The sequence below is a fragment of the Schistocerca cancellata genome, chromosome 3, assembly GCF_023864275.1.
Source record: "Schistocerca cancellata isolate TAMUIC-IGC-003103 chromosome 3, iqSchCanc2.1, whole genome shotgun sequence".
Classification (NCBI taxonomy): Eukaryota; Metazoa; Arthropoda; class Insecta; order Orthoptera; family Acrididae; genus Schistocerca; species Schistocerca cancellata.
This window is the reverse complement of record NC_064628.1, coordinates 50002960-50017031: the sequence shown is the minus strand read 5'-3', so window position 1 is coordinate 50017031 and position 14072 is coordinate 50002960. Positions and strand designations below refer to the sequence as shown.

Below are 14072 nucleotides of genomic sequence, written 5' to 3'. Positions count from 1 at the left end.
TCATCTGCAGAGCTAGTTGGCACATAAACTTATGCTACTGTGGTAGGCATGGGCTTCATGTCTATCTTGGCTACAATAATGTGTTCACTATGCTGTTCATAGTAGCTTACCCGTGCTCCTATTTTTTTTTTTTTTTTTTAATTCATTATTGAACCTACTCTTGCATTACCCCTATTTGATTTTGTACTCGTAACCCTGTATTCACCTGACCACAAGTCTTGTACCTCCTGCCACCGAACTTCACTAATTCTCACTATATCTAATTTTAACCCATCCATTTTCCTTTTTAAATTTTCTAAACTACCTACCTGATTAATGGATCTGACATTCCACACTCCGATATGTAGATCGCCAGTTTTCTTTCTCCTGATAACAGTGTTCTCCTGAGTAGTTCCCGCCCGGAAATCCGAATGTGGGAATATTTTACCCAAGAGGATGCTATCATTATTTAACCATACAGTAAAGCTGCATGTCCTCAGGAAAAATTACAGCTGTAGTTTCCTCTTGCTTCCAGCCGTTCGCAGTACCAGCACAGCAAGGTTGTTGTAGTTTATGTTACAAGGCCAGATCAGTCAATCATCCAGACTGTTGCCCATGCAACTACTGAAAAGGCTGCTGTCCCTCTTCAGGAACCACACATTTGACTGGCCTCTCACCAGATACCCCTCTGGTATGGCTATCTGTTTCATTGAGGCACGCAATCCTCCCCACCAATGGCGAGGTCCATGGTTCACGGGGAGAGGCATTGCTTACTATTGACAGAAAATTTCTAATTATTCTGATAAATAATCATTTTCATTTTTCTTCTCTTTGCCTCTACTGTTTGCTCCTGTAAATCATTTAAGATAAATGTGAAGATGATTTCTTAGAAAAGACAGTAGTTGATTTTCTACCATGTTCTTGCCCATTCTAATTTTGTGCCGTACCTATAAATTATCTTGTAGGCAATGAAGTGTTAACTTTTCTTCCATGGACTTTTCTCATAGAGTGCCCACTTAACGAAGAGAAGGCTACAAATGTATTATCTATATTTTCTATATTTGCACTAGTTTGTATTAATGAAGTGAATCCAGTTTTATTGTCTTCCTTGACTGATGACTTAAAATTCAGGTCTGTTTTAAGGAATGAGCTAAGTGCATTGTAAAACCTAGATAGGAACATTCTGTAGTCCTGATTGGGAGATCTGTAAATGACTGAAATTAACAGTTTATTCATAAAAATTGGAAAATATCCACATTATTTTGCTGTGTCATTCCACTTGAGATAAACCTTTCATATTACTTCTTACTAAAAATATGAACAGCAACTAGCCTCTGCATTAACAGTGACTGGGCACTGTCTTTATCTGCAGTCAGGTTTCAACTGCATTTTCTTACTTCCATTGTCTTGCTGTATCAATTTTCAACAATATAGCGTGCACCCTTAATGGTCTAATGAAAAATTGAATACACTTATACAACAACACTCTGTGTATCAGTCACATAGGGATCATGAGACTAAGATTTCAATAATTAGTGCACAGACAGAGGCATTCAATCAATCATTCTTCCCACGCTCCATATGTGAATGGAAATGGAAGTCACCCTAATAACTGGTGCAATGGGATGTATCCTCCGCCATGCACCTCACAGTGGTTTGAAGAGATGTAGATGTAGAATTATGTATACTGTTAGGATTATCACTCTAAATAAAAGTTGCTCATCAGTGGTGACAGTGTACAGTCACTACTGATGATGTAAGCAATCATTTTTGGGGGGAATTCCACAGATTTTTAACAAACATTTAAAATATAGAAAAAGATTTTCAGATATAAAACCATATGCCTTCTTACTTAAAATGTATTCTGACATTAATTACAGTTAAAGTAAACTTGAAACTTTCTTATTTAACCACTGGTTCTACTCTGTCTCTGAATTTCTGGAACATGATTTGCTTATTATTACAGTATGTTGATAACTATTACTTTGGGTCCATCTAATCACAACTGAATAAAACACAATTTTTGTGCCATATGTATTTCGTCTTTATTCTTTGCAAGGCATTTTCAGTGCCTTGGAATAAATGTATCTCTCACAGTCTTAAGGTGAAAACTTCACTGCTATTTGTTTGTTTTCATATGTTGATAAATCTACAAACAAGAGATGACTAAATAGGATACATGAACTTGCTTACAAGATTTAGTGATGGTTATGATATGCATCAGCATGGAAAAATGCATCAAATGTAGTGGAGAGCAAATCGTATTTTTTGTAGGTGTGGGTGCTAATCTAAAATAATTGTTACATGTTGTTGGTCATGTTTCAGGTAATATATGCGATTTTGCAGTCAGGAAATGGTCTGGCACGTCTTGAAAATCACAATGCTCCATTGATGTACAAATGGCATGGAAAATATTACATTGGTGGAGCCCATGGTCTGTGTGGGATCCTGTACTTGTTGCTGCAGGTTTGCAAATACAACTTTATAGAATTAAGTATTTATAAGACATGAAAAAAATGAAAGAGTTGTATCACAGGTTGAGTTGCAAAAGTATAGCATAAGCACAAGACCCTGCATAAAACACACTCAAAGATAAACAGAAATTGTTTATTAGTATATCTGTTACGAATTTATTCTTTTGTTAAATATTTTGTAAACTAAGAATAGAACCATTCCCTCGTGAGCTAAGAAGAAATAGAACATAGCAGTTTGTGATATATTAGACTGTGTTCAAGGCAGAGTTAAGACCTGAGAGAATGTGGGAACAATAGTCTTTGAACACACGAATGTTGCTGCTGGTTGCCATTTAACTTTAATGGCCCTTTTTTTAAATCTAATACTACATACTTGTAGTTATTAGCTAACACTGTATTAAGTTTCTGATTATTTATAGGAATTCTTGTTTTCCTAATTATAGTGTTCAGCACGAATAAAGGTAACAGTTCACCCAATAGTTAAGGTGGAACAAAGCTGAGGCTATGTACCTGTGCTTATGTTTGGAGGGGGGGAGGGGTACTATGTGCCTATCAAGCACTTAGCACTTCAGCTATTGGTTGAACTGTTATGTTAATTCCTTATCTCTGTGGTGCAGTTGTCCACTGCAATGGACAGCTCTTAATGTCACTTCTTTGGTGTTTTAATCAGTTCTGAGGCTGCAAATGCATGTAGGGCACAGCACTATTAGGGAATATCCACTGGAATTGACTGTGCATTTGCAACCTTAAGACTGCTTAAAATGCCAAAGAAATGTCATTAACAGCTGTCCTCTGCAGCGGACAGCTGCACCAGAGGATTGAATATTACTTTAAGTGTTTTATGGAGAAAAACAGAAGTTGAATAGTAGTAAAACATAAGAATTCCTGTAAATAATCTGAAGCTTGGAAGTGTAAGTAAGTAGATTAGGGAAACAGACAAAAAATTAAATTGAGTCAAATTTTTAATGATAAATGTTAAGGTGATCTGTAAAAATTGTTCATCATACGAGGTATGGTCCATCTTGATTTACACTTTACTTATTCCCATAATTTGTGGTGTGCCAACTGATCATTACAGTTGCAAGTATTGTAGTATTTTGGTCTACCCCTGTATGTGGCAGGAAAATCACTAGAAGTGTAATCCCTGCACAGTACAGCCCATTTTCCCAACTCCAGTCATTACATGAGTGGTCAACATGGAGTGTGATAATCAAGAACAGTGCTGGACAATGTGCTTTCTGTGCAAGGAGGGTGTTAACACTGTGGATATTCATAGTCAATTGGTGGCAGTGTTTGGAAAGTGTGCACCATCATGAAAAACCATGTGTAACTAATGGTTGGATGGCTGGAAATGTGGCTGCATGACAATGGAGAAAGGAACCAGTTCTGGAAGGAAAGTGATTGTGGTGACACCAGACAACATTTCAGAGTGGAAAAGCGTATTCAGGAGAATAGGTGCATCACATTCATAGAATTGGAGGCAGTTACAAGACTTGTCAGAAGCACCATGTACCACACAGTGCATGAACATCCTAATCTTGGGAAAGTGTCCACCAAATGGGTTCTTGATCCCTGAATACAGCACAAACACAACAGCACAAGGACGTGTACAGTGCTCTCCTTCAGTGCCACACCCAGGATACAGAAGATTTCATGTCCAAAGCCATGACTGGCGATGAGATTTAGCTCAACTACCATGAGCTGGAGACCAATGGGCAAAAGGAATGCTCTTGCAACACAACAGTGCATGAACAACCTGGCTACCATCACCGACATGGGGTTCCAGGTACTGCAATATCCGCTTTGTTCTCTTGACTTGGCCCCTCCGATTACCTCCTGTTTGTAGATATCCAGGAACAGCAAGCAGCTGCTCTGTGCTGGTTGCACAGACTCAAAAAAGTGGTTTCAGGGGGTCTACAAATGTTGTGCATTTATGTAAACTTATGTTGAGAAAGTGCATTTATCTGACAAGGCCGTGGAGTTTATTTCCGTTTTCTTAATCAGATGTAGAAGAATTCTTTGTTCCTTTACCCTTTTCATTACTTCACTGTTCTTCACTTTATCCACGCATTTTATTTTATTCTATTCCCCTCCAAACAAAAATCTCAAATGTTTCAATTTTATCTTTTTCTCTCATCTTCAATGTCCAGTTTTCACCAGTGTACAAAAAACAAACTTTCTCCTTAACTCAGACCTATATTCTCTGGATAATAAGCATTTCTTTTCCCAGAAAACTTGCTTTACCATTGCAATTCTTGATCTTATTTCATTTTCAACTCTTCCCTTTACCAATTAGCATGCCTCCCAAATATCTGCACTGTGCAACCTGTTCAGTTTTGACCATCTTTTGTTTTCACTTTTGTATCTTCCTTGTCATTTTCTCTCATAACCATAGTTTTCTTTGCATTGAGACACAAAGGAATTAAAGACATTAGCTGCCAGTAGGCATGGATTTATATCAATGGGGCAAACAGAATAAATTCATGTTGATTTTCATTTGACAATCAAGCAGTCCTCCTTCAAGTGTGGATAGTGCTCTTTGAAGAGACATTGTTTTGTCCCCCAAGCACTACTATGTCATCAGCAAATCTGATTCAGTTGACCTTCCAGCCTCCTGTACGTACTCCTGTACTTCTAGTGTGTTCATTATCAAGTTTTCAATATACCATAAAACTGGTCAACTTTGTGACACTTAGCACTTTTTTTAACATAACCTTATAAGTACTGTGACATAATTTCCATGGAATTTTATAACCACTATCCTTCCATTTTGATCACAATAAAGTCTTTATGTGCTCCTTCAAAACAAGTTACAAGGAAATGAAAAACTGAAGCTTATTTACCATGGGAATATGTCCGATTATATTAATGAAGACTCAGGTAGAAGTTGTACCTGAGGACTATAAAGATGGAAATATGTTGTACCTGTTACACCGGCAATTGAAGAAACACAGCAGTGGAAGTATCAAATACTAAATTGTGCATGATGCATCATCACATGCCACCAACTTTTCATCTTTTGATTTCGTCCTCGAAACAGGGCCAAAGTAACTGTCGGACATCCTCACAACATTAATATAATTCTGCAAAATTCTGGTGGGATTGGTGTGTGATGTGGACAAAGCCTTCTTACAGTTGCCATCTTGAAGAGAACAGGGACCTCTCTAGGCTTTTTTGGAATTGCATTGAACAAACTGACAATGCCTCAATCACCATGGATGATGTGATAATGTATCGCTTCAGCTGTTTGCTATTTGGACTTACGCCAAGCCCATGTATTTAGTCAGCAGCCATAAGCAAACTAGTGGCACTAAATAGTGGTAAATATCAACGAGTATCAGCATGCATAGACAACTCTGCATTACTGGATTATTTTGTAGCTATTGTGAGAGACGTTGATGAGCTGTAACTGTTTATCATCAACTGGCAGCACTCGTCCGGCAAAAAAGGCTTCCACTTTCCATGGGTGGCTAATTAGAAGGACCTAAAGGCAATATTACATGCCAAAATGCTTGGAATAAAGGCCACAATACAAGTCTTGTGAATCATTTGGAATTGTCGAGATGACTATCTCCGCTTACTACCACAGGATGGCTGAAGACCTGATTGACAAACTGGTGTCTAAGAGAAACATTCTTCGAGCAGCAACTCAGTTGTATGACCCTCTTGGTCTGTTCTCACACACTGGGATTGTTGTTAAACCAATACAGATCTTGGACATTACCTGCATTGGAACTGCTTGCCGCATTTGTCAGCTCATGACTCCTTCTTTACTTTTGCCAAGAAACAGGGTTTGAGCCCGACAGAGCTACTTCATGGAGTGACTAGATAGTCGCCTTTTAGTTGGTACAAAATTATCAAAACAAATGGACATACAATATACCCACTCATGGAGACACTCTCCTGGAAGTCAAAATCTCACATATCAGCTCACATGGGGACTAAAAGCAGATCTGCAAGTAACACTTGACATTTGTTGGTGTGGCCCACCATGGCTTTTAGAAGACAAACAGTCATGATCACTGGACAACCCAGCTTCATCTAAATCAGTGGCAGAAGCCAAACCTTAACAAGTGTTTCTCTGATTACCATAATTGAACCCTTATTCGACACTGCAAAATTCAGTTCATACTGGTGAATATTGCATATAACTGCCCAGGCATTTTGGTTTTTTGATATCATGAAGAACAAGATTAAAAATACTGGCAGTCTGACTGCTCTGGAATTGCAAAATATCTGTACATACTGGATCAGAAAAGTTCAAGAGGAGCTATTCACTGCTGAGTTGTCTGCCTGCCATAAGGGAGAACAATATCCAAAAGCATAAAATGCTGCCCAATACAACCCTTTCCTGCATGATGGTGTGGTCTGGGTCGATGGAATGCAACATTATGCTGGATGTGAAATTTAAAACTTCCCTGGCGTACAGATTGCTCAATAACATTTCAGAAGTGCCAGATGTCTGCAACTTCCTGCCATGATATGTCAGTGCAGAGTCTTCTGGCCATCTTCAGGTGAATACTGGTGAAAATGCTCTGATCTCAAGTATTTCAGTCTGCACCAGCACATGTATTTAGTTGGTGTTGCATACACCTGAAAGCTCACCACATCGATATCAGTTCAGTTGTCTTCACACCATAAAGTCACAGAATGATGCTGCCTATGCAGAGCACAAAATGTTTCTATGACTTGGTCCCTTACAGAATTTAAGTGGAAGCTACCATATCAGTTGATAAGGGACTCAGACAGTCATATTTCCACTGATACATTGGTGATGGAGTTCCAAAACTTCATTGAATGGACCACATTTTGTTTCATTGGTAAATACAATGTTCGGTGATAGTGAACTGCTGGTATGCTGTTGACACTCTACAATGCAGTCCTGCACAGTGTGATTGCCCTATACAAGCTTTGCCACATTCACATAGAATCCTGTAAACATCTGCCTTGCACAGCTCTTAAATCATCTTTGACAGAGCCCAGAAGTGCCAAGATATTGGAAGAAAGAAGACAATCAGATTGCTATTGATGCGATGAGCTTTACTATGGAGGGTGCACGGTGCAGCATAGAGTTGCAGCAGAAGCACACGGACCCAAGTAGCGCATGTGTAATACCAACTGAATATACCATACATGTTCCAGGGGAGTCTTAAATATGTGAGCTCAGAGCGCATTCATCAGTATTCACCTGAAGGTGGCCAAAAGACTCTACACCAAAATATCATGGCAGGAAGTTGCAGACATTCAGCAGACTTCCCAAAATATTTTGCACTACATTAAGCAGCATAGTCCAACTTGAGCAGACATCTTGATTTCACGGATCGTCTGCCCGAACAAACACATGTAACACTGCATCATCTCAGAGAATGATTGTACTAGGAGAACTATGTTAAGAGTTTTGCATTTTGCAAGTGCAACAAGTTGTTAGGAGAGCTCTTGGCTCTTGCCTGCCTTGCAAGATAATAAACAGTTGTCGACATGTAAAGATGGAGGCTCCACTACCAATTGACAGGGTTCAACCCACAAGGCCTTTCATAGTAACAGGTACCAATTACATTGGACCGAGAAGTCCTACATGGCCCTACTCACACATACCACAGCACATGCAATTCATACTAAGGTCACTTATGGCTAGATAGATTTCTGTTGCCAATGCAACACATTGAAGGCTGTAGAAGCCTACAACTCACTGTTTAACAATTCAAACAGTGCTACATTCCATGCAGCAAGCACAGAACAGTCAGAACTCTTAAACACAATTCTGAACACTGAACTACAGCACTACTGTGCCCCCACAGAATCACCTGGAAGTACATACCTACACGGGCAGTTTGGTGGGGAGCCTGGTGGGAACATATAATAGGCTCCATCAACTATTGCTTGAGGAAGGTGCTTGATTACACTCAGGTGTTCTGGACAACTTTTCCAAACTGTACCCCTTTTCCTAAAACTCTCCAGTCTTTTCCTTCACTCCTCTTCCTTCCTTCCCCTCCTACCCTTCTTCCAGAAGAAGGAACCACTGGCTCTGAAAGCTTGCATAAGTTAAACCGTTTTTGTGTGTGTGTTCTCCTGCTGCCACTTGGTGAGTATATGTTTTGTATCTATCCAATTACATTATATTGTCAGAAATTGATTATTTTCATTGTTATTTCATATGTTTTGTCACAGATGTCTGTGATGTTTACCAATAACTCCTATTTTGAAATTTTATGTTTATTTTCAGTAATTTTCATGATATCAAAACATATACCCAGTAGGTTTTCATAGGTTTGTGTTACTTAACTCATAATTATTTTCTACAGTTTGCATTGCCTCTCACCTTATTGTGTGAATATTTTCTGTAACCAGCCTACAACATGTCATATTTAAGCATTTGCTCTCATTAACTTCCAAAGCAACAGATTCTTTGTGATCTCATGCATTTACTTGCTAAAAGAGTCTGTAATGTTGCATTAAGAAACTCAGGGAGTGTACACAATGAAAAGGCATCTTTAGAATGGGAATAATCACTTTGCCTCATTTCATTCTGTTATGTCATATAGGATCATATGCTGGAGAAACTCATCAAACCAAGCAAAAGTTTTTAGTATGCAAAAGTGTGTAATAAGACTCATTTGTGGTGCAAAGAACTTCATATTCTAACCACTGCTTCTTCCTTAATGAAATTTATTGCAAGTAATATGTCTCTAATTCCAACCAATAGCTCAACATGTAGAATCGGCACTAGGAATAAGAGCAATCTACATAAAAATGTAAAATCACTCACCTTGGTCCAAAAAGGGGTCCAACATTCAGGAAAACACATTTTCAAGAAATTGCCAGCAGCATTTAAAAACTTGGTTTCAGGTAAAGCACAGTTTAAACAGAGTTTGAAAGACATTTTAATAGTCAACTCCTTCTACTCTATTGATGAATGTCTTAATAGGAAATGTTAGACCAGCTTAAGTAAAAATGTCTCTTAGATTTCAGTTTTGACAGATTAGATATTTTGTGTATGGTAAATTTATTAAAAGTGCATAACGAAGTTTCTTTCTGACTGTGTATTAATTCTGTAAATATTAGAAGTTCCAGTTTACTATAATGTATTCATATATTCTGACAATCTCCGTACAAATGATCAGGGTAGTGAGTATTATATTAAAATGTTTTATGTTATATTTTCTGACTTGTTCCACCCTGTGAGAATCATCTCATTTTTAGGTCTACGGAACAAAAACTAAGTCTAATCTAATCTAACTACAGATGTATCACTAGTATCAACTTGGATCCATTCCTATTCTGTATAATGTGTATCGTATACAGCCAAGAAGCATAAATAGTTCTTTGTGTTGATGATGAAAACATTATAATCAACACTAATGGGGCATCAACACCTGCAAGTGTAATTAATATTTTCTTGAAATTTACTGACTGGTTCTCTACAAATAGACTATCACAGAATTTAGACAAAAGCACAGTATGTGCAATTCAGTACTGCGCTAGTCCTCACCACTCTGTTAGGAATAATTGAAGAGGACAAGTGTATAAATGAAACAAATATTGTAATTTCTTAGTTGTTTATATTGATGAACTTGAACCGGAAGTCACATGTTATAGATTTTCTGAAATGTCCAAGCTCTGCAACTTCTGTGTTAAGGATAATATTAGATTTGAGAGATGAAAATCTCAAGAATTTAACTTTACTTTTCCTGCTTACATTCACTAATGTTTCATGGTAACTCGCCATTGAATAAAAAATTTATTAATTAGACAGAAGTGTGTGGTCTGCTCTAGAACCTCTTGTAGACAGCTCTTTGAATAGTTTGGCATACTGTCAATCTTTTACAGTACATTTATTCCCTTATGAAGTTTGTTGCCAACCATCAGTTACAGCTTGGAAACAATGTTACCATTCATAAATATGACACTAGAAGTGGAAATGATTTACACTATCCATCATTCAGCTTTAGTGTGGCACAGAAAGGAATGAGCTCTTCAGCCATAAAAATCTACCCAGTGATGTAAATAATTCAATGCTTAAAGAATTTGATGGATACTAAATAACTTCAAATGCAAACTGAAGTCATATCTGCTTGACAACTCCTACTGCATAGAAGAATTACTGAATATGTATTATTGTATGGGGCACTTTCACATGCTACATGTCTGTACACTGAATGAAATACCCATTTAGAACAAGAACAGAAACAGGACAGATAATATATGAGTATTTTCCTTACATTCTTTATGACCCTTTGATGGTTGTATCCATAAAACTATCTTTCCAGATGATGTCACAATTTTCTACAGCTTTGTCTGTCAATTTGTCACCTGCTATTTCAGCCACAATTCTTGTTCAAATGTATGCTAACAGATTTTATTATATTTTCAGTCTCCTCATCCGTCGAAGTATCTCCTCCAATAGTCATCACACTTTTTTCGGTATCACATGTGGCCATTCTGGTCTCGTAAAATCACAACAGTAATAGTTTATGGTGCAGCAGTAGCAACAAACTTACTGTGTGGGATAACAGGTAGTGTTTTAGGCTGATGATACTGAGGTCATGGGTTTGAGTACTAGTCAGTTCCTTAGATTTTTTCCTGATGGGAAAGCGAGGAAGGTAGTCTACTCAGCCCTATGAAACCAATTGAAAAGATACTTAAATAAAAAAGCAGTAAATTTGATACTGAAATCACTAAAGTAGTATTACTTTGAAAGGCTTGCACCATGCTAGGTGATACACAGTGTGTGTTCATTAGCAGAAAAACAATCAGCTGTTATTTTTTTCAGATTAGAGAGTGAGATGCTTGACTTATTAAAACTACGCATCTTATTCTTTGCAAAATTCCTGATCAGTTCTGTAGGATTTAGGTCTAGATAGAACGGCAACAGCAGGAAGGAGAAAGGTTATGCTCTTTAATTAATGCCAATAGGTCAGCTTTCCTTGTCTCTGCATGATAGTCTGAAGTATTTCTGTTATAATCATAGAAGAGAAGTGAACACAAAACGAAACTCTGCATTCACAGCAATGAAACATTCCCAGACATTGTTGTTTAACAGTATTCTTCACACAGGCACTTTGCAACATTTATTCACAGTGCCACGTATATGAATCCACAGTTCATCTAAATAAATCACTGGACACTTTAATTCTGATGTTTCATTTTTTTGTAAAAAATCTAATGTGTTTACTCTCCTTGCAAGTACATTCTCTAGGACCATTATGACTTGTTCATTCTGGCATCTTTTAAAATCAAATCCCACAGCTAGAACAGTTTTTCTAAGAATTTCTTTGCTAGGCTGAAAGTACAGTACCATTCAACAAAAGCTGTGAAGTTCTTTTGCAAGGTTGGTATTCACATGTGTTGTTCATAATATGAAAAAAATTGCTGTCAAATAAAAGTAGCTATATCATCAATGATATATTTATTGTGTGCGTTTTACTTATTTTGTTTTGGGGGAGATACTTTTATCCTGCTCCACTCTGTATTGTGTGTCCCCCCCCCCCCCTCCCCCTCTCCTGTAATTTGCACACCATTAACTTCTTAACTTTTGCTTTCACCTTCTGTTGCCTTCTCTGCTGTACAGTTGTATTGTTCTCAGTGTAAGTAAAATTACTGACATAAGCAGTAAGTACTCATGGCTTTCCACAAAGGTGAGCTAATATGCATGCTACTTTGAACTGAAACATGACTGTATGTAGCAAGGTGACAGTTCTTCTGGAAAACCTAGAATTCTGAGGTAATTACATTTTACCTGGAAAAATCAGGGAAATGTCTGGGAATTTCAGAAAACCTCAGGGAATTCTGCATTTTAACCTAGAATTGAAATTGAGTTGTATTGAGTTTTATAAATCACAAATTTTAAAATACTTAATATTGTGAAGTATGTTAATTATATGAATATTATTTCATATAAATTGTCGCTGCTTAAAAACTGCTGGGATATACTGCCACCCCCTCTCTCCCACTCACCCTTTACTTCCATTAGTTTATCAGGAGCTTCTTGATACGATCTTCTTCCTCTCACCTGGAATTCTCAGTGACTTTTTTTTCTATGTTTGAGTGGCCATGCTGTGTAGTCATGTCACCAAGTTAGTTTCTCCTACAGCCATGTTACCTTGACGAGTAATAGTTTGGTATAAAGCAGTGGGTGTATTTAAAACTAAATAAAAATAATGTAAGAATTCCAGAATGAAACCTTAATTCTTCAGCAGAGTACGTGCTGATACGAGATTTCATGACATTAAAACTGTGAGCCGAACTGAGACTCGAACTTGAGTCCATTGCCTTTTGCAGGCGATTGTTGTACCAACTGAGTTACCAAATAGGGACTCACAACCCGTCATCACAGCTTTACTTTCACCAGCACCTCATCACCTATCTTACAAAATCCATGGAAGTTCTCCTGCAAAACTTGCAGTACTAGCACACCTGGAAGAAAGGATATTGTGGAGACATGGCTTAGTCACAGTGTGGGGATGTTTCCAGAATGAAACCACCATACATTAGAACGTGCGCTGATATGAGACTTCCCAGCATCATTCCCCATGAAAGGCAAAGACACCAAGTTTGTGCCTTGGTCGGGCACACAATTTTAAAATGCCAGGAAGGCTCAACTTAAGAATTCAAGTAAACAGTCATGTTGTTGCCAAATTCTTTGCTGAGAAAGTCTACTAAAAATCTGATTCATTTCATATTATAACAAAAGGTTACAATATTATGACCCATGGAACATGAAAATAACTATGTAAATAACCAACTAACCACAAAACTTTTTAGCTTAATGTCACTGCTTAAGAATAAGATTATAGCGTGATAAGAATAAGATCTTAGCTTGAATTAGGCTTGGACACATTTTGTAGATGAATACCTGATTACAACCTTTTGCAGTCTTTTTGAGTCTTTTGACAGGTTTGGTAATTGTACTTATTGATCAGGAAATACTTCCACCTTCATCATGGATACATGGCATTAGCAAAATACAAAAGCAGCAGGAATGTTTATACTGAAGACAGTAATACAGTGTTGGCTGAAGAAAGATTAATTTATACAATTTTCCCCTATAAGGCTAATGGATTTACAGTCTCAGTATATTGTATATTAAATGCAATATTGCATAAACATGTTTCTGTTGCACAAGTAATATTCAGTGTGAAATCACAGTTGAATGAGTAGTAGTTATTGAATGAGATCCATGTGTCATAACCTAATAGACACTGATTTAAGTTACTGTGATGATCTCAGGTTATATAACAACATGTAAATGTTATTGCCTAAATACAAAACTGCTTGAAAAACAACAGTAGCAGTAATAAACAAATAAAACTTACTTTTCAGGCTAGAGAATACCTGAGCCAAGCCAACATTGATGAGCTGCTGCGCCCCACAGTGGATTATGTGCACAGCATGAAGTTTGATTCTGGGAACTTCCCATCATCCTTAGGACATGCTGGTTCACTTGGGTCTGATCGACTGGTACAGTGGTGCCATGGTGCTCCTGGTGCAGTCCATCTGTTTGCTCTGGCCTCAGAGGTATGACTACTTCTAGTTTTATGTACAATAATTGAGAAATCTTCCTTCATGCAGAAAATGAAACAGATAAATGTTTTGGCATTAGATTAGTAGTGGAGCAGATCA

At 37.6% G+C, this 14072-nt stretch overlaps 1 protein-coding gene across 1 annotated transcript in view; it reads left to right on the top strand.

Annotated features, from left to right (window-relative positions):
- LOC126176934 (lanC-like protein 2) overlaps window positions 1-14072 on the top strand; it is a 119870-nt gene that overhangs the window by 60122 nt on the left and 45676 nt on the right. The window contains exons 5-6 of the mRNA XM_049924127.1: window positions 2305-2445; window positions 13773-13967. Coding sequence (XP_049780084.1) covers window positions 2305-2445; window positions 13773-13967 — 336 coding nt within the window. The remainder of the gene's footprint in view (window positions 1-2304; window positions 2446-13772; window positions 13968-14072) is intronic.